The sequence below is a fragment of the Biomphalaria glabrata genome, chromosome 3, assembly GCF_947242115.1.
Source record: "Biomphalaria glabrata chromosome 3, xgBioGlab47.1, whole genome shotgun sequence".
Classification (NCBI taxonomy): Eukaryota; Metazoa; Mollusca; class Gastropoda; family Planorbidae; genus Biomphalaria; species Biomphalaria glabrata.
In genome coordinates this window covers 6038057-6059663 of record NC_074713.1, presented here as the reverse complement: position 1 = coordinate 6059663, position 21607 = coordinate 6038057, and the positions used below count along the sequence as shown (strand labels likewise).

The window sequence follows — 21607 nt, the reverse complement described above, 5'->3', positions numbered from 1 at the left end:
TATACCCTTTATTTTAAGTACTTATCGTGTAATGTATTAATAAGTTGTCGAAATCTATTGAATGCTTAAATATTTGGTCAAACGTAAGCTACAGAAGTTTAGCTTCGCCATACGCGACGTTCCCTCAACATACTGAATATAGACTACGGGCCAATGTCGCATTGCAGATCCTTACCAACCAATCGCGCTAGCGTTTACAAATCAGTTTCGCCAGAAACATTTGGCGGGGAAGCTGTGTAGTCAAGTAACCGGCGTGCGAAGTAATGCACACAGTTCTTGAAAAGTAGTTCGCTTTAGGCACACATCATTCACATATCTTCAGGATTTCGAATTCTAATGACATTATATATTTCGGATTATAAAAATATATCTAGTGTTGTGTTTACTTAACTGCTGTCAGTGAATGAAATTAATTTTGTTTGTACTACTTTGATTCTGCGCAAGAATTTAAGAGTACCAATTGTCGCGGATACGGAAGTGATTGTTGACTCACCGTACGTGAAACCAGGATTATAGTTGCTTTTGAGCTCCATTTCAATCTAAAATGGTAGGTCTTGATTGTTTACATCCTACATCAAATTACACTTTTTTAAAATGGCTATCCAATTTTTATCCCACTTTTATACTTATTTTTTGTTTTTACAAGTGTATTTAGAGAGAGACTTATCATTTTGTTCACGTATCAAGCTAATAAATTTCAAAATTATGATTGGCGGTAAAGTCTTCATAGCGAAGCATTCATAAAGATCTTCTCTAGATCTAAACAGTATTCTAAAAACCTACACTGCATTTTATAAGATAAGATTCTCTGTTGACCAGATCTAGATTAGTCTAACCTATTTTCTAGACTAGTCTAGAAATCCAGAATAGTTGTAAAGACTAAACCAAGTTCCGGTTGTCATGGAGATATGATATCGAATAATCATACTAATCAGAACTAGAAAGTAGAATCTAGAAGTATGTTAGTATTGTTACAATGTGTAACAATGAGTTACAATGTAGACTAGGACTCTAGTCTAGACTAGATCTATCATGAACATCTAGACTAGACTCTAGATCTAGCAACACACACTTCACACATGACAGATGTCTACACTTGAACCCCCTTCCTTCTAAATCTAGATATCTAAATTATTCTAAATTGACTAAATCTACAACCACAATTCTGCTCAAACCAAACGTTTTTTTTTTTTTTTTGTTGTGTGCATTGTGTTGTGTAGGGTGTTAAACTATTTTTTAAAGCACTAGATCTAGATTTATAATCTAGATATATTAAAAAATTATTATTCTAAATGTATCATTGTGATTATCTAAAATATTTAGTCAGAAACAGCCATAATCTGTTCAATCTGTTGCAAGACATTGTTTATCATGATTCTCCTGATCATACTTGTACAAATTTAGAATTCTAGATCTAGATCTACTTCAAATGCATGAATAGATCTATTTTTCTAGTCTTTATAAAAGTCTTGTCAGAAGCTCGTATAGGAAACATTGTCATTGCTGAGGAAAAAGCATCACTAGGACTAGGTGTATATCTAGTAAATGGTTAACACTATACTATAATCTAAATTCTCAATGCATGACTAGTTTTAAGTAACATCTGTATTTTATAAGATAATATCTAGATATCTTGTCCAGATTCTACATCTATTTACAACTCTATATAAATGTACTACTTTAAATTAAATGTATTGTAAATAACATTTTGACAATTTTTAGATCAAAAGTAATCAAGAGTAAATAAAATACTTTGTTTCAACAAATATGTTTTTATCTATTATAGGCTGACCAATTGACAGAAGAACAAATAGCAGGTAATATATTTATCTAGATTCTAGGTAGACTAATTACTAATTCATACTAATTGTGATTTAAATCTACTCTCAACAGAATTTTTATTTTAGAGATTTTTTAACGAGAACATTTTTCAAGTTTTTCATTGTTATATCTCATGTTTAATGTGCTGTTAGTAATATCTGTAGAGTACAAATACTGCCAAAAAAAAAAAAGAGAGAAGTAATTTTGTATGCTGCCATGTATGTGTTTTGTAAGAATAATAAGAAGCGTAGTTGTCAAATTTTACCTTAAAAGGTTGTTCATCATTGTATCTCTCCTCCTGTGTCCCACAACCCACCCCTTTTTTTTTTTTTTAAACTATTTTGTAATAAAGTTAGTTACAGGAATTTACTCTTATTAAAACAACATTCATCTTAATTCCCATGGTGATCAAATAAAATAGAAAGATCTAGGTAGAGAAATAAGTTTCTTAAAGAATGTCTTTTGAAAAGAAGAAATATTTATTTTATTTATAAATATTGATTCTAAAATTATTAAAAGATTATGTGAAATAACTTTATTCATATAATTTAATGCATTATCATAAGCTGAGTGCAAAAAAAAAAGTCAGTCTCCTATTTATACTAAAGTACCAGTATAGGTCTATCTGTGTTTAGATCCTTTAAATTTTTTTAAAATTTGTTATTGGTAAACAAACAAAAAATATTTTTACTTTCAGCCTAAGGTTTTCTCCATTACTAAACATTGTGCATAAAAATTGGAGTAAAATGTAATCCTTTTTAATGACATTCAATTTCAAGCTGTGCTAATTTGTATTTGGACTATAATTCAATGCTATATATAATAATGAAATTATTTTAAACTTTTCAGAATTCAAAGAAGCCTTTAGTCTTTTTGATAAAGATGGTGACGGCACAATTACCACTAAAGAATTGGGCACAGTCATGCGCTCTTTAGGTCAGAATCCAACAGAAGCAGAATTACAGGATATGATTAATGAAGTAGATGCTGATGGTAAGTTGGGTTTGTAATTAGTGTCAGAAAAGACTTCTAGGTACATACCTGGGATTATGCACCTAGTTGTTTTGTCCATTGAAAAATTTATTTTTTCAATTATTTTCTAATAAAACATTTTTATTAAGAGTTAAATCTTATTGTTTAAGACTAAGAGTGGTGGTTTTTTTTTTTTTTTTTTTTTTTTTTTTTTTTTTCAAATCAGAAACAATCACTAGAGTATATAATTCTGAATAGTCAGATGTAACAAAATACTTTTTTTTAACTAAATAATTTGACTAACTTTTTTTTTTAAACAGGTAATGGAACAATAGATTTCCCTGAGTTTTTAACCATGATGGCTAGAAAAATGAAAGATACAGATAGTGAAGAAGAAATTAGAGAAGCATTCCGTGTCTTTGATAAAGATGGCAATGGCTTTATTAGTGCTGCTGAATTAAGGCATGTCATGACAAATTTGGGGGAAAAATTAACAGATGAGGAAGTAGATGAAATGATCAGGGAGGCTGATATTGATGGTGATGGACAAGTAAATTATGAAGGTAATTATTTAAATCCTCAAATTTAAAAAAAAAAAAAAAAATCGTTCTTTTCTTTAGGGTTCTGTTTAACTAACTTTTTACTAAGTTTGCAATGGGTCTACCAAGCCCTTTCTTACCACATTCTTTTTATTTAAAAAAAAATGTTTAAATTTCCTTTAGGCACTAGAGCCTTATAGTTATATCAAGTAATCTATACTAAAATGCTTGTATATATATCCGAGATATTCTGTGATCCCTCGCCAATTTACACTTAAGCTATTGCAATTTCTCTCTTTCATGTTTTTTTTTATAGGAAATATATGGGAAAATAATTTCTGAAACATTTACTTTATGAATTTTTACACTTATACTAAAATGCTTGTATATATCCAACTGAGATATTCTGTGATCCCTCGCCAATTTTACTTACGCTATTGCAATTTCTCTCTTTCATGGTTTGTTGGAATATATGGGAAAATAATTTCTGAAGCATTTACTTTATGAATTTTTACATGAAATAAACCAGGGATCACTGTGTAATTTTACATTATTTTCTTTTGAAGTTTGCATTTTATTAATCCTTTATTCTGTTTTATTTTTCAGAATTCGTAACAATGATGACATCCAAGTAATGATATGAATGGTGTTAGTTGTATTCATCTTCATTGTTTTCTACCACTGTCATCTGCACATAATGTGAACAAAAGAGCTCAAAACAACTGCTCCATCTGGTGATCTTAAAATTTGCAGCATGGCCAAGTGATGAATGGATTGAGTGAAAACTGCTTTCTTGTGATTACGTGTGATTGAAAGTTTGGGCTATGCTTGGTGCAGTCATGACATTTTTTACTTTGTCTGCTGATATTTATACAAAATAAATGTCACATTTAACATTTCCATATGTTGACTTGAACAGTCTGAGCTGGAAGCAGCTTTTAAATTTTTACCCTGTGCTTTTAGATCTTGGATTTTTACAGATCATTTACTGAAAGTGTTGTGGTTAGCTCAATCATTTCCAAATTTGACATTAGATTTGCAGGAATTCACTTTAAAAAAAAAAAAAGGATTACAATTTTTCGAGTTCTGGAATTTTTTTTTTCTTCCTGATTGTTTTGGTTGTTTGATTTTAATTACGTTTAATTTGATCTGTACGAGGATCTCATGTGATGTGAATGTTATGGTTTCTTGGTTTGTATTATCTTTTGTTTGATTTGTTTCTTTTCATAATTATATTTTTTTTCTCTTAATTATGCCTCACATTTTGCATCATATTTTTTAAAAGTATGTGCTCTTTTTGGTTAGGGCTTGGTGACCCCGAAGGGTTTGGTTGCACATCTCTTCAATGAAGGTGCACTTATTGCCCTAGATTGTGCTAAACAATAAAAGCTTGGACACTATCCAATTACATAAATATATATATATATATATTAAGTTAATGAAAGCATTTTTTCCTTTATTGTCCATTGTATGTTATTTGGGACCATTACACAATAGCTATAGAGAATTTTCGAGCAGGGTTAGATTTTATTATTTGACAGGTTGGCTCTAGTCATCTGGCTCAATTCTGCTTCCTAGCATCTTTATAGCATTCTGTAATGCCAGGAGAGAGCATGTTCAGTCTTGAGGATTTTAGTCTTATTTTCCCATGATTACTATTTGAACCCTTTGTGCTATTTATGAAGCTGTTTGAATTCCATTCCTGGCGATGACATTAATACATGTTATTATCTAAGGTCTTTATAGAAGTAGATTCTCTTCCATTTCTTTCAGTCTTTTTTTTCCTACCGCCTTTAAACTACTACCTGGATTCCTCTCACTGCACTCACTTCTATATATAATTTCTTTTTGTATTGTTTGTATTTTAAAACAACTTTGTAGAAGAACAATAAAAAATGTTATTGCTCTACATCTTTAGTTTTGTTTCATGTGCACTATATATAGAAATTAAACATTATAAGCATTCCTCTAACTTAGGATACATTTTTTTTTAGCTCATGTGGTATTTAGATAGACCCATTTGTACAATGCATAGGACTAATCACTGGTTTCTTAGACTAAACAAACACATATACATCTTAGAGTTTTTTCTTGTAACTTCAGTGTTTTCATGACTATTTTATCTAGTCAAGACATTTTAGAAGATGATCATGGAGCACATCTTTCAATGATCTGTATGCCTAAGATAGATCATTGCAACCGTCTATTACTAATGACAATGGTACTAACTATTGGCTCATTACACATGATGAATTATCCACACTTCTTCCTCAGTATGTATACATAGTTTCTCATTTTTTACTTCTATATAGATCTGGTATTTTTTAATAAACATGCAGTCAATGAAAAGAAATTATTCTTGATTTTTTTTTTACTAAAGGTCCAAATTTGTAAAGTGAAACAAGATTGCTTAAAGATCTTACTTTGAATCACATAAAGAAAGGGGAATTTGGTCATATAAAACTCAAGCTAGCAAAGATAAAATAACCAGGGGGGAAAACTTGTACTAACATTTTTCAGAAATGAACACGTATTCAACTAGGGAATGGGACAAAAAGAAAATACAAAACAATCCATTTAAAAACGTCCGTTACACCAATGGATTCAGGAGAGAATAATCTAGACTAAATCACTCCTAGGAAGTGTTTAATTTACATAAATGACCTACCATTTTTTTTTGCAAATGTTATGCCTATTATACAATTAAAAGCAAGATCCTGAGATTTTTACAGAGAATTAAATGAAATAGGAATCATAATGGAGCATGTCTTTCTTCCCAATAAATAATGGGTAACAACATAAAAACTTATTCGTGGTAAAACTTGAAACAGCTAGGATTTGTATTTATTGAAGCGTCATGAGAATTATTTTAAATCAAAGTCTAATGATGTATTAAAAAATTTTTTTTGTACAAATCAGACAAATACAAAATTGAAATTCTATTTAACCTTGGTTAGAGTTAGACCAATTTTAGAATGTGTCCTCCGTTTGGGGCTTATCGACTCATGAAAACAGAGAAACTAGAACAGACGCAAAATAGAGCCATATTTATAACAAGCTAACATTCACATTTGTCTAGTAAAATCGTTCAGGACAGAAGACCTAAAAAGGTGAAGTAGCAATAATATATAAAACACTCAACCATCATTTACAAACACTCTGTCTAATAAAATACTAAGATTAAGAAACATTTCTTATTTCATACGCTAGCCTGAATCATCCAGGAAAACCAATGAGTTAGCAGAATTAAAGTCTGATTGTCATGCATGTGATCTAATCTATAAGATGCTACCAGTTGTCTACATAATATCTCTTTTTTTTTACTAGTTCTTCACATTTTCTAGATTTATAAAGTTCATGAATTAGTGACTATTAGAAAATACATAAGTAAACGCTGTTACAGTACAAGATTTTACTGGTGAACAGTTTACCTTGTTAACACATTTCATAAAAGGCTGTTGATAAAAGTAAATTATCTCGTGGGACTCTTGGTTCTGTTGACATGGGCTTACACAATTAGACCAACTTGTATTAAACATCGTCCCACATTCAGTATGTTATTTCATCAAAGTACCCCTGTCATGCCTTGCGATCTATAGGGCAGACGATGTCAATAGGCAGTTGGCTTTTGTTCTTGCCACATGTCATCTGTTTCGTAGGCCGACTGTTAATGAGGGGGGGGGGGGCATGTGGCAAGAACAAAAGCCAACTGCCCTTAATTTTCCCAAATAACGTCATGGACCCATTTGGTTGGTTGGCCAAGATTTGAACCCGAAACCCCTACGTTCGAAAGCCACTCAGCCACCAATGTCTAGAAATCTTTATAATATACGTTGCATTTTTATTTTTTGCTATACCGGTAGACCTATTTGACACACTTTTTCTTTGGGATGTGGGTTACCAGTCCAACAGGGGCCCACTCTGGGTTAGGGATAAACATAATGTCAAAATTAACATTTTGTATTGTTTGTTTGGCACCCCAAAATGACAATTTTTTAGATTTGAATAATTTCAGATTTCCAGGACTTTTCGTACATTTTGCTATTTAAAAGATTTTCAAGAGGCTGTTTTAATTTAATAAATTACACCTAGAATTTAGTGCGGGGCCCACTGCCTAAGGCCTAAACAGGGACGGACTAGGTGTCAAAATCGGCTATGGCATTTTTATACCATTCGGCCTATATCTTGTATATCATATATATGACCGGCATCCAATTCTAGTTCCATCTCTCCTTAAAATCATTTTGTTAAGTTTGATAATATATCGATAATTTAACGCATGCATATAGTAAACTCCTATATCTTTATGCTGCTTTTTAGTCGCTAACTGAGTAGGCCCTTAGGGATGAAGCCAACTTGTAGCACTGTCTACGGGTGTTCTATTACATTATTTCGGAAAATGGGATAGATTAAATTATATAGTTCGTCCATCGTGGTTCGATGATGACCACTTTGTCATCCAGGGGGCTGAGGGCTTTGCACTGGGGTTTTATGCCTCCTCATGTGGTTGGTGAGACCTATGTGAGCCAGGAATGTTCGGCTGCACACTGCGCATGTTATTCCAGTTGGAGCTAGTGTCATTGGCCTTGCTTTTCTTCTCTAGCGTTTTTCTTCTGCCAGCGTTGTTCTCTTTTCCTAAGCAACATGTGCGCCAGTTTTCACAGTGCGACGCCATGATGCTCTGTCATGTGCCTCTGTCTCCCAGGTGGCTGGGTCTATGCTGAACGCCTTCAGAGATTAAATTAGCATTACACAGTAGAGTGTTCAAGGTTTTTATTCTTTAACACGACACTCAAAGGGCATCTTTTACAACGGAATACTTTAACGCCTTTAACAATTTATACTTTCTATAGTAGCATTCATGAGGCCATTTAGGTGGTCCTACCGGCCCACTGGGCATTTGCCTGAATGCCCATATAGCCAGTCCGCCCCTGTCCCAAAACCTGAGAACAAAAGTTTAATTTCAAAACCAAATGCTTTCAAATGTAGGAACAGAGTGCTGGTCCACTAATCTACATTTCTTGTGATGGCTGAGATCCACAATTCTAGTTCAGCTAGCTCTTTCATTCATGGCATTAGTTAGGGTTAGGGTGTTGACCACATTAACATCCTTCTCAAATGCCTGCCATAAAAAAACGTGTGAGCTTTTAGCATATCTGTTCCTCATATCATTGTGTTAACGTTATTATCAGGCTCGAATCTCTGTAAAGGCTGGGATTTTTAGGCCGCCTCTGTGCTGTTCACATGACACCCTCGCTCGATTATCATCGCGAAAACGTGTAGGCCTACGTGTTTGTATGAATGATTTATACTGTAATAATAACAAGCAAAATAAAAAACTCTTTTATATATATCCATATAAGTTCTTATTTGGTACAACGTGAATTAATTGCCGAAATGAATATCATCACAATGAAAAGAAACCGACTCATAATTTGTGCGAGTTGAGCCTGTCAAAAAAATACACTCTTAAAATCCCTTTTTAAATTTTATTTTAGCTAAAAAGTTATAATCAAATGTAACGCTCCTTCAACAAAATGTATTTTTTTTTTTTTACATTTCTTACATACCGTATGTAATATGACCCCAAACTGTGTCGGCACTGCCGTTGCTTTGAATACATCAGCTGCGTGGAGAGGGGGGAAATGGTGAGTGGGCGACATCGTTCCGACCACAGCTAATGCCCATGCAGGCATTCATCCTGTTTCCATTAGATGATCCATAGTCGACACGCGAGTCGCGACTGAATGAGGCCATAGAATAGAATAGAATATGCATTTATGTAGCTTTTTCCACTAATTTTATTTATTTATTTTTGGGATACCCCAATTTTCGTTTTTACATCAGTTGTCGAGCTTTCTACATTTATATTAATGAAAGCACAGCTACTTAGGCCTATACTAATGAATGAAAATAATTTACTTGGGGGGGGGGTCGTGGTGTAGTGAGGAATGGTAAAAATTGGTCGCCGAGCAAAAAAAGGTTGAGAACCGCTGTCTTAGACGTTATTTCTAATATTTTAACTGACATATGTACAAATTGCCAAATCAAATCCTAGTTTGTTTGTTTTTAACTCTCCATTAGTAGATCTAGATCTATACCAGCGGCTCTCCGGCCTTAGTTTAGATTTCCATACAGCCAGCGAATTATGCATGAAATGTAGGTTCTAGATCTGTAATCTAGATTTAGATGTATCATAAATATATCTAGACTATCCTGTGGCAAAGTGATGTGATTACCTTCATCTTAATTAGATTCAACTTTTAAATTTACAACAGGAAATAAATGTTTCCAGGGACGCTCATTGCCATGCGCATTGAATACAAACTAACAAAGTTATTAAAAAGATAACATTTACAGTTCACAGTTCAGATTACACCCTATGCCTATGGTTATAATGATAATGGTAATCTTGTAGTCTTCAAATACCGTCTTCAATTGTTATGCAACTAAAATGACTTCACTCAGAGATGCCAATCTAAATGCTAAGCCAGTAACTAATGAACTCTTTAAACGATCATTATATGCAATATCTAGAAGTAGAAGTAGCAATATTGTTGGAAAGCCAAACATTTCCAATAAAGCTAGTTTAGTTAGCGAAACCATCACCGGAACACAAACAGCATCAAACACAACTACAAAGGTTTATCACCATCCATGGGAGGTAATTTTAAATAGACCTTACTTATTTAGATTTAATAATATAAGCAATTCAGCAATTGTTTAAACTGAGTTTCAGTTTGTGCAATAACTGTTCTAGATATTATCTTATATAATACAGACGTTACTTCAAAAAAGAAGATATACTCTAGATCTAGTCTAGATTCTACATGCAGGGCTAAAGGCTACAAATACTTTTGTAAAATGTTTTACATTTGGGATGTTCCTTCAGATTTGAATATAAATAATGACATCCTAGCCCCAAACCTCCTACAGGACATCATCAAAACCACTTAATGACAGTCCAGAGCATATGACCAGGCAGAAATACAAACTTTAGAAATTAGGCTTGGATGGGATTCTAAGATAATGTGTTTTTTTAAAATAAAAGAATGTATGTAATTTATAGGATAAGAAGATATGTTTCTCTCAGCACACATGTCACTTTAAAATAAGTACTTAGCTCAGTAGCTTGGATGACATTCGCAATATTGTGCATTGTCTCCTGTACAAACAAGATGACAAAGTATTTAGATCTATTGCTAATATACTTAAAGGCAGCTGCCTCATCTTAGGTTTGTCTGCTGTGTGGTCCAGAGTTCAATTTATTAATTATGTCCCCTGCATTCCTAGAGGAAGTTTGAGCTAATAAGGAAAGGAAAGGAAAGTCTGAAACTGTCAAGTGAAATGTAAGTCTTATGTAAAAGATTCTGTTGCACAAATATCAATGTGCTACATCCTAGAGGGCCTGCTGTTCACTTTGCCTTCATTTCTGTTATTAATCTTTAATAATTAACATTTTAATCCAAACATCTTATAGCCTAATAAATCACAAGATTTTCCACCAAGGAAGGTCTTGGGCGAGTGTGACCTTATTCCATTTTAGACCAGACAAATACAAAAGTAATAAAAAAAAAAAGCAATATGTTAATTATTCCAAAACCAAGTTCGTCTTGTGCTTCTCTTACAGCTCCTGACCTAGATCTATATGTTTTCTATGGTGCTGGTATTTTAAAAATGAAAACTATTTTTAAATGAATTTGAGGAGAAAAAAAATTGATCTGCAATATTGCAGTTAATTTGTAAAAACACATTTATAAATACTTTCTTACAAAAAAAAAACAACAACTTTGAAACTATTTTTAAAAAATTGAAGAAGATAGTTTCTCCCTCAAAGGATTGCAGACACAAATGTTTTTAATTGATCATATTTAAATAAGATTGGACCTTTTTTTAAAATTCCTCTTATTAGCTTGCCACCTTTTTTTAAAATTCCTCTTATTAGCTTGCAATCTTTTCATGGGTTTTTACAGATGAGTGGACACTGGGTATTTGATGAATGTGACAGTTTATGTATGTTTGGGAAAAATGTAAAAATCTTACAAATTAAATTTGACTCATGTCTTTTTAATTTTAAACACGTCTCAGCTTCAGTGGGAATAAACTGCACTTCTTTGTACGTTATTCAGAGCTGTTATCAGCAGCAGATGCCTGGTCACATTCATAGAATGCCACAAGGTTGACTTCCACAAGACATTCTAATGGTGATCTAACAGAAGACAGGAGAGTCGCTGGTTATCCACTTTTAAGGTATACTGATGTATGCAAACGCGACATGAAGCTCTTCAAAATTGACACTAACAGTTGGGAAAATGTGGCATTGGATAGATCCACATGGAGATGGAGCATAAAGGAAGAGTCCCGGATAGCAGATGCCATACACAACAGTATTAGAAAGAAGGGTGAAATTGCAACGCCACCTGGTGACCGCAGCTGTGTATCAAGGATTGACCTCTTTAGTCACACAATAAGTTGCAAAAGGAAAAGATTGTGTTTCGAAATGTAAAATGCCACAGTTATTCAGTAAAGAATGGACATTTTGTGCACCATCTTATGTAAAAATCATTAGCTGGACTGTTAATAGAAGAACTTGATTGTGGAAATTTTACTGGAAAGACTTCTTGCAATATTGAAGCATTACAAGAAATAAATAGAATGAGAAGCTATAGACCACCATCTGCGTCATAAAGGAGAAATGTATTTTTTTTAAAACTTTTTTTAATGCTACTTGTTTCTTTTTCATTTATTTCAAGGAGCGAACTGTTCTTAGTGATGTTTATGAAAGTCCTATTACTGACAGAGAACACTGGTGGAGAGCAGAGTTGAAGGTAAGTGCAGTACAAGTAATGCAATCTATGGGGCAGATGATGTAAAGGTCATCTATTTCTCTGACTAACAAGGGTGTCATGTTGCCAGCTCAATGACCAACTACCTTTACTTTACCCAAACCAATGTCAGGAACCCATTAGAGTTGGATGAACTAAGGGGTCATCCTAAAAATCCCACAATTCAAGATCCCCAGCCATCACAGAGATTCGAACCTGAGACCCCCCTCAGACGAAGCAAAATACTTTATCACTGAGGCATCCCCCCTCTCCCTAAGGTATATATGTATTTATTTATAATTTAACTAAACAAAATTATCTTATCATTCCATAAATAGTGTATTTGATATAGCATCAATTGGTTGCTACACTGTACATACATGTACAATTGGAAAGATTGCATCAAAACAAAATGAAAATGTGCAAGTAAAATGAAAATTATGAATGCAAATATTTCTGGATTATATGTGTTTCAAGGTTTGCTTGCTCCATACCTCTGTGTAAGGGAAAGATTGTGGAGAAGAGGTAGCGTCTATGAGGGGTGATAAATTACAAAGAAAATAGAAGCGTTTCATCAATATAAGTGTGCTAAAATGTTATCACTTTTTTTTTCTTGATATAACAGAGATCTAGGGGAGAATATGCAAGAGAGATGTAACTATATTACTATTTTACTTTCATAGATATATCCAGGCAATGTTAGTTTGAAGTCACTGCAGCTAATCTGTTTTTTATTCTTATTATATAATTTATTCTATTTCAAGAAAAACAGTGCCTATTATAAGCTTTTCTGATATGACCAATATATATTTTGTGTCAGAACCTGACAGAACAGAATGAGACAACACATGTTCTGGAAAAAAAAATAAGTACTAGTGAGATTCAATCTTGTGGAGCATCACCTGTGAATGCCAATCATGGTCTTCAAAGCTGCATACTCTAACAAGAGGCCTGAACAAGAATCTGACCCCAGAACCCCTCTATAGAACAAAAACTGCATGGAGAGTTGCCAGATTATGGAAACCACTGTACAGTTTATCGCAGATTTAGGACTATTCGTCTGAACCTTAAAATATAAAAATGAGACCAAAGAAGAATTTATTGTTGATCAACTGTGCATGGACTTGCATTGCGCTGCAGATGAAGAAATGGTGCAAAAACACCAAAACTTTACAAGACATATACACAGCTGGGATACATCATATTTCAAAATTTAGCAGGCTGAGACAGACCTAATTCCTACTTTTTGAGGGGGTATTTTGGTCCCATAGTGCCTGATCTAATTTAGATCAGTACCAGAGAAGCTGAACCCGGCAGTTATTCAATCATATTTTAAAAAAATGGCATTTATGTTTCTTGTTTATTTGACATGTTTTAAATGTTGCTTCAAATTTAAAGATTATTACATCCTAGTCCTTCTGCTGGGTGAGGGGGATAATTGTGTGGAGTGTTTGAACCAGGGACAATTGAGACAGTCTAGTCTAGCACACACCACATGACCAAATAGTCGTATTAATTATACAATATCTTTAATTTAAATAGTCCTTCAGTCAGTAATAAAATTGAGTGTCTTGTTTACATTGTCAGGTTACACCCTCGCCAGGAGCGTATGATACTATTGATTTCCTATCAGAACTGGCCAAAAAACCCAGGACCTATGCATTTAGAGACCAAGGAAGAAAAGCATTCCACACTGTTGATCCTGGGAAGGGGGCTCTTCTCTTGCCTGGAGCTTATAAGTGTACAGATTTCCTGGAAAAGTAAAAAAAAAAAAAAAAAGCCTTTTTTTATAATGCTTAGAGTCACGCTGTATGTTTCTTGTATATTTGTATTTTCGCAATTGGTTTTAAACCAGTTCAACTCATCCAATCATCATTATAAGCTCTTGCTAGACGACAACACATGAATCAGTAAAACAAAAAAAATCAACCAATTAGTTAATCAATTAGTCATAATTAATTAATTTCATTTTTATAGAGAAAATGTACTAAGCATAAGGGAGATAAGTCATGGGTGGTATGTAAACAATAACCCTACACATGTAACATACCTGTGTGAATTTTCTTGGCGAATGGTAAGGCCAAAGTGTGACACAAATAAGTTCAGTGTTTGTGTCACTAACATTCTTTCTGATCGTTACCTTGTTTTAGTAGCAATAGTGGTCAAAATGATTGTAGACATATAAGACTAAAAAGGCATAAATAATTTAAAAAAAAAAAAAAGCTTATATTAAAAGGCACTAAAAAGTAGAAAATAAAATAGCAAAAAAAAAAAAATCAGTGTTGGGCATGAGTTTCACTTTAACTCATACTAAACACACCCAATGCTTTGATTTGTCTATTTAGTGCATTTTAATAATAGCATTGTTTTAAAAAAAAAATTATTATTTTGTGTGGTATTAATTTAAGTACAAAGTAAGTGAAGTTCTTTTCAAACCATATGATGTATGGGGCAGATGACGTAAAGGTCATGTGTTCCTATGACCCACAGCTAGTGAGCGTGTCATATAGCAAGCACAATGACCAACTGCCTTTACTTTTCCCCAACTAATGTCAGGTACTCAATAGAATTGGGTCGACACAGAGGCACCATAAAGATCCCGAACTTAAAAATCCCAGTCTTCACCTAGAGTCAAAGCAGGGACACCTCCGTTGGGAAGCGAAATGCATTACCACTCAGCCACTATGTCTCACAGTTTAAGTCTATGGTTATTATTAAATTTAAGATGGCTTTAAAAATAAGTTTTCAATAACAAACAAATGCTTTGCTTGCGTAATTGAATATTAACCTCCTTGCTGCATATCAGTGCATGATCCATGCAGCTACTGTTAAGAAATCTACACAAACTTAAAATTTCCAAAATCTATTTGAATTTGGTTTCTTTCTCTACTCACAAAGGTGTGGTATGTGACCAACAAAATGAGTACTGTCTAACCTTTACATTATCATTTTTAAGATGAATAAGTTAGACACTAATGAAAACATAGCTTCAGGATATAAAGCAGATGCTTCGTACTTAGCAATGCTGAACTACTTCAGTTTGAATCCCTGTGAAGGATGAGATTTTTTTAATTGAAAATTCTAGGACAAGCCTGACTCAACCCATTTTCAAGTTACTGATATTTCTTGAATAAAGTAAAGGTGTTTAGGTATCATGACTCACTTGTTAACTGTGAGCCCCAGAAACAGTTAAACTTTGCATTGTCCTGCTACATTAACTGCTATGTCTTGAAATGAAACATAAGTTTTACATTGAATTATATTTTAGCCTTACAAAGAAACCAGCAACCTACAGATTTAAAGCTGAGTCAAGGGATGCTAAAGATTATCTTAATTTTGGGATCAAAGATAAGGTAGACTCTGTTTGTCAGTAATGTTATAGCCAATATTTTTGTTTACAAAAATTACATCAACTCCCTCTGTCTGTCTGGTAAAAAACGTGTACATGCTATTTCTCCCACACCCATTCTCTGATCAAGTTAAAACTTTGCTCAAGTAGACTAGACATGAATCAATTTAAAAAATTAACCGATTAGTCAATTAATTACTGGTAATAAATTATTTTGTTTGATACCAACAAGGGAAATGAATCCTTCAGTATTAAAAAATACAGCTAAATATATAAGGTTTTGTCCCCTCAGATAATTGATCACATTATTTTTCCTCACCCATTCTCGGATAAAGTTGCAACAATTTAAAAATTAAAATATCGTTGCGTCTCTCTCCAAAGTTTCTTCAGCGAAGACAAAACAGCCATCAGCTTAAAGAACTTGACAACTTGTGTTTTAATAGCATGATATTTGATTAATCATTACAAATTAACAACCAAATACTGTACAATTAGTAACACAAAACACTTATTATGCAATCACTGAACTGTCCTTTACTATACTTGACTGTCCTCATTTCTCTCAGCATTCTGGAAAATGATTGAAAGAGCAAAGGTCGGCTGCCATTCCGTACTGGAAGATCACATGACAATTTCATTCACACAAGTTATTCTGAAACGGTTGTTCCTCTTAAGGCTTGACCGCTTGTAGTACGCAAGACTTGGTCTCATTACACACACCATGCCTACTTGTGGCAACAATTCATTTATAACTTTTTCCTCAAGGGAACATTTTGCACATTCTGAGTATTTAGCGGAACACTTTGCTTATTTTTAGAGAGATTAATTCAAGAGGTGGCCTACTAATTAATTATCCCGGTAGTTCATGGAACACCTATTCATTCCTCACAGCACACTCGGGTTCCCCGAACACAGTTTGTGAAACACTGATTTATGACAATATGTAAATCAGTAACCATAATCAACTATACATACCATTCTTCAAATTCATTTTACTTAACATGTCAAAAAACATCCTTTTAAAACTCAGCTTTTAATTTATTGCCAAAAATGCTGTTTTTTTTGTGTGTGGGTTTTTACAAGTTTCAGTCACTCTCCAGAAATGAAGATTATTAAATACTAACCCAAATCTTCTGCAAGATGACTAGGTCAGGGTTTAAAGCTGGGCCCATCAATATCAATGTCCAAAGCATCTACTGCATGACAGGCAGACATCCACATGGTTGAAGACTGCAGAAAGTTAATTCCATTAATTTTTATTTCAGGCTATAAATGTCCCTCCAAATGCTTATCTAGTGGAAGGTTATCTGGCTGTGAATGGAGAAAAGGCTCCAGTGAAGTAAGTATCTAGATGGGCTTTATAATAATCTTTAAATAGAGGACATTCAAGGATTTAATCTTCCTCAAATATTGTTGTTGTTTTTTTGTCATTTGTATTTTTTTTTAATTTTTTGAAAGGATTTTTTTCTTTACTTCAGAAACTACATGTTTAAATCTCAAACCAAAAGGTTTCCAACATTTATCTTCAGGCCAGTAAGTAAAATCTTTTTATAGACATATGATTTCTTCACATCACAATTGTTGTATAGTAGAGATCTTCACAATCTTTTTCTAGAAATAAGTGATCTTTATATTGTCTACTATATTGTCCATTTATACAACATTTCACTTTAAGAGAACATATTTCAAAGATTTAAAAAAAATATATAATTAATTTTATTATCATTATCTTTGTACATTAATAAATATTTCGTTAATTTCAAATCAAGTTTTAAGCAAAAGAATTTAGTCTTATGGATTTTTATGTTTAATAATTTGGTTAAATATTCTCAAAAAAAAAAATACAAGTTTTTTTTTTTGTGTGTTTCTTCTTTTCTGATTCTTTTTTCTTGGGTACAATTCAAAATCCTGTTACAATGATATTGTCTAATAATAATAAGAATATCTTAAAGCAATAGATTTAGCTTGGATGTACAGTAATGCTGTACACATAAGTTTAATTAAGTATTGATATGAATTAACATCAGAGTACAAAGATGTTAACCAACATCAATGCATAGCAAAGTCACAACATTGGCTGAAATATTGCAGACTTGTTATAAAGAAACATCTTTAAAAAACAATCTTAGTGAACAGTTTCCAGATCTTTTTTTCTTTTTTTTTCAAATGCTTTCTATACAATTCATGCTCTTTGTCTGACACCTCATGGTCATGATTGTCTGGTTATATTACGAGTTTTCTCAAGGCCTTATCCATCTTAATCTTCTTTTTTCAAAGGAATGTGTCTTATGTCGTTGTTGTGTTGGGTACTTTACTGAATCACTTTTCAATACTTTAATTTATATTTTTCATAAGCAGCTTTTTATTGTATAGTATTTACTATTTTTCTTTGTTGATATGACAGAATTTACACTAGAGTTGAGATTTGATATGATTTGATTTCCTCATTCCATATGCAAGGAAAAATTTGTACAAATACTCCTTCTTCCCTAGTGCTATTAGAGCATGGAATGGGTTGCCTGAACTAGCCAGGAAAACCAGTGACTTGGCAGAATTTAAGTCATTGGTTAATATGCATGACTGAATACATGACACGTCGGACGTAATCATCTTTTTTTGAAGTAACGTCTGTATTATATAAGATAAGATATATTTGTATTTTACTTGTTCTCTGTTATATTGCACTGTGGTTTGGCGTTTGGTGAGGGGGTCAAAGGTTCGAATTTCAGTGAAGACAATGATTTGAATTTTAGGATTTTTAAGGCGGCTGAGTCCCCCCAATTCTAATGGGTATCTCACACTAACACGGGAGCACAGAAACAGATGATCTTTACATGATCTGCACCATATATCACAAGTTATGAAAGGAGAACTTTACTTTTTTAATCATAGCCTAACAAAATAAACTTGTTTTGGCTTGTATTTTTTTCCTTCTTTCAAGTCTGCTCCAAACTCCAATCTTTATCACTTATTTTCTCTAGGTTTCTAAACTTTTCTACTTGTTTAACTTTTCTACTTAACTTTTCTACTTGTTAAACTTTTCTACTTGTTTAACTTTTCTACTTGTTTAACTTTTCTACTTGTTTAACTTTTCTACTTGTTTAACTTTTCTACTTAACTTTTCTACTTGTTTAACTTTTGTACTTGTTTAATTTTCTACTTAACTTTTCTACTTGTTTAACTTTTCTACTTAACTTTTCTACTTGTTTAACTTTTCTACTTAACTTTTCTACTTGTTTAACTTTTGTACTTGTTTAATTTTCTACTTAACTTTTCTACTTGTTTAACTTTTCTACTTAACTTTTCTACTTGTTTAACTTTTCTACTTAACTTTTCTACTTAACTTTTCTACTTAACTTTTCTACTTGTTTAACTTTTCTACTTGTTTAACTTTTCTACTTCTTTAACTTTTCTACTTGTTTAACTTTTCTACTTCTTTAACTTTTCTACTTAACTTTTCTACTTGTTTAACTTTTCTACTTAACTTTTCTACTTGTTTAACTTTTTTACTTGTTTAACTTTTCTCCTTTTTCCTACTCTTTTCCTTCTTTTAAAAACTGTTGTTTGCTTTTATTCTTAGTATTTGGATGTTTTTATTTAATCTTTTGCCCAGTCTGTCTGTGGACTAGTGGGGCAGAGGTGGTATCTGTAAGAACATTTTCCATGCTGCCATTAGGCGCTCAGTAAACACAATGCTGCTCGAGTCGGGTGTTGAACCTCAGGCCCCTTCATAGGTAGCCAAGCCAAGTTCAAGTGAACTTAGCCTCTCGACCACACTTCCCACTTATCCAAATATCCTTTTTTTTTTTTTTTTCTTGTAGAGGACTCCTAGTTTGAGTCATAAATAATTTACATCTTAGTGAATGTTATTGCTTTCTTCCCCATTAACAATTGAATGTTAATTACTGGGTTAAATACTTAACCTCTTTCTCCAAGGTTTTAGCACATAATTATAAATTATTATTGATGACCAATCCTACAGTGGAAAGTTTTTCTTATTTAACTTAACAGAAAGAAGGCCCTTCTCCCGATGCATACAATGTGAAGGATACAGCTCCTAAGATGCCAGCAGTAACCTCTTGCTTCAGATCAAAGACTCCAAGATTTCATTCAGTTCACTCGGTAGTCAGCTGATCAACTTCTTTCAACACATTCAGTGCTTGCAGTTTAATTGGCACTTAAAACAGTGGCTTAGTTATGCACCTATTTGTCAACTAATATTCGTCATTCAAAAGTAAAATTTAAGAGAAAATTTACTTTCATAAATAAATTTTCATTTTTGATACTCCCCTTTATATTAGAATATATTTCTAAAGAAATAAAATAGTTTTTTAAAGTAAAGTATTTAATGCATACATTTGTATTTAAACAAATACTAACAGAACAAAAAAAAATGTACATATAATTGTGATGTAGCTCAAATGAAAACAAATGACAGGCAAAAGATTTTATTATGAAAAAATTACAATATCCCATCAAACTTTTGAAGCATTTTAAATTTGTATGTACTTTTATATGACTGCAGCTCTCAATGTAACTTCTCAAGCTTTCTTAATTGTACATACTTTTGTAAAAAAAAAATATGTGCATTTCTGTTGACTTGCAGTGGGGCACACAGTTTTGCACTTTGTTTATTTGTTGATCATGTCACAGTATTATCTTCACTATCTCAAGATCACATCTTTGTTTTTTTATTCTGTTCACTATCTCAAGATCACATCTTTGTTTTTTATTCTGTTTACTACCTAGTGCTTGAGCTAACATGATAGTGCAGTAGTTTTACTTTTATATTTACATGTTGACCACTTGTTACTAAAACATAAAAAGTTGTATTTGTCTAGGTCAGTGTTTCCCAAACTGTGTTCCGCAGAGCCCTTGTGTTCCATGAGGCCTGAATAGATGGGATAATTAACTAAAAGGCCACCATGTGAATTAACCTCTCTAGAAAAATAAGCAAAGTGCTCTGCTAAAGACTCAGAATGTGTGAAATGTTTAGTTGAGGAAAAAGTTTGGGACATTTTTTATGAATCTTAACAATTTTTGTTCAGGTTCTTATTTATCATTAATTCTGAGATTAATTATTGATTTATCTAAACTATTAACTAAAAATAAACCAAGGCATTAGCAAATTTCTCATTTATTTCTTTGAATAATGCATCAAGTAAGATGGCTGCCTGGTCTGCGGTTTGCGCGCTGGACTGTCGTTCGGACTTATCCATGGTCCCGGGTTCAAACCTGCCCACTACTAGGAAGTAGATTATCTTCAACTCTAAAGGAACATTCGAAAACATGTAAAACATTTTACAAAGAAAGTCAAAACAAAACATTTTATTTATAGTTACTGTAACCAACTTTGTAAAAATGATCCTCATTGAGAACTATGGGAGGTTGAAGAAAAAAGATCTGGGTTTCTAAGGAATGGAAAATTGGTGCCTATCATACTTCTCCCCTACCCCTTTTGTTTTATACCTACAGCCTATATGAAAATATTTTAATACTTTATTGTTAAGAATTTAGTGATATTTTTATCATTATTATGCTAGAATCAAATTGTGGACTATAAAATGTAGGCTTGTTATAAATTCTTCCTAAGCTGTATACCGGTACATATCTGTTTTCTAACAAAATATTTTGCTAAAAATTGTCTTTGTATAATAAAAATTAGAACTCTAAATTAAATTGAGTGTGTTACATAACTAACCAACACTTTTTAATTGAAATGTTTCGTTTGCAGTGCATTGCTGTGTTCATTTTGTTTTTACAAATTTTATACTTTTGATGAGATTAGAATTATAATTAGTTGTTTTTTTGGTTGATTTAAGTTACATATAGCCTTAGAAATATAGATGATTTTTTTTTTAACTGTTCCACATTACTTAGTTCTAATTTTTATGCTGTTTTATTTTTAGTTAGAGACAAATTGTAAGACAAATTTCCATATGGATAATTAAGATTACTATTATTAATTTATTTTTAGGCTAATTTATTCTCAATATTTCTTTGAATGAATATAAATTAGATCCTCCCAGAAGCAAATGATATACTTGATTTTCTCACAAAATTAACACATTATAGTGGAGGGGATAAATAAATATTTTTTT

At 32.5% G+C, this 21607-nt stretch overlaps 2 protein-coding genes and 1 long non-coding RNA gene across 4 annotated transcripts in view; 2 read left to right on the top strand and 1 right to left on the bottom strand.

The window, feature by feature from the left end:
* The first annotated feature begins 234 nt into the window (after positions 1-234).
* On the top strand, positions 235-5241 carry LOC106052616 (calmodulin). Its single transcript, XM_013208033.2, has 5 exons — positions 235-547; positions 1787-1817; positions 2671-2814; positions 3114-3356; positions 3939-5241. The coding sequence occupies exons 1-5, from the start codon at positions 545-547 to the stop codon at positions 3965-3967; spliced, it is 450 nt and encodes a 149-aa protein (XP_013063487.1). The 5' UTR covers positions 235-544; the 3' UTR covers positions 3968-5241.
* Positions 5242-9620: 4379 nt separating this feature from the next.
* Positions 9621-21607, top strand: part of LOC106052617 (protein STPG4-like) — a 16011-nt gene continuing 4024 nt past the window's right edge. The window contains exons 1-7 of one of the 2 annotated variants that reach the window (XM_056023049.1): positions 9624-9996; positions 12086-12160; positions 13745-13917; positions 15426-15510; positions 16772-16845; positions 16985-17039; positions 19518-19628. In XM_056023049.1, the coding sequence (XP_055879024.1) occupies positions 9787-9996; positions 12086-12160; positions 13745-13917; positions 15426-15510; positions 16772-16845; positions 16985-17039; positions 19518-19628 (783 nt within the window). In that variant the 5' untranslated portion in view covers positions 9624-9786. Of the gene's footprint in view, positions 9997-12085; positions 12161-13744; positions 13918-15425; positions 15511-16771; positions 16846-16984; positions 17040-19517; positions 19629-21607 lie in introns of both variants that reach the window. The other variant, XM_056023050.1, reaches the window with a different exon arrangement.
* LOC129925028 (uncharacterized) lies at positions 20080-20766 on the bottom strand. Its single transcript, XR_008776887.1, has 2 exons — positions 20252-20766; positions 20080-20213 (listed from the first exon to the last, which is right to left on the bottom strand). It is a non-coding gene; the product is annotated as an uncharacterized LOC129925028 (long non-coding RNA).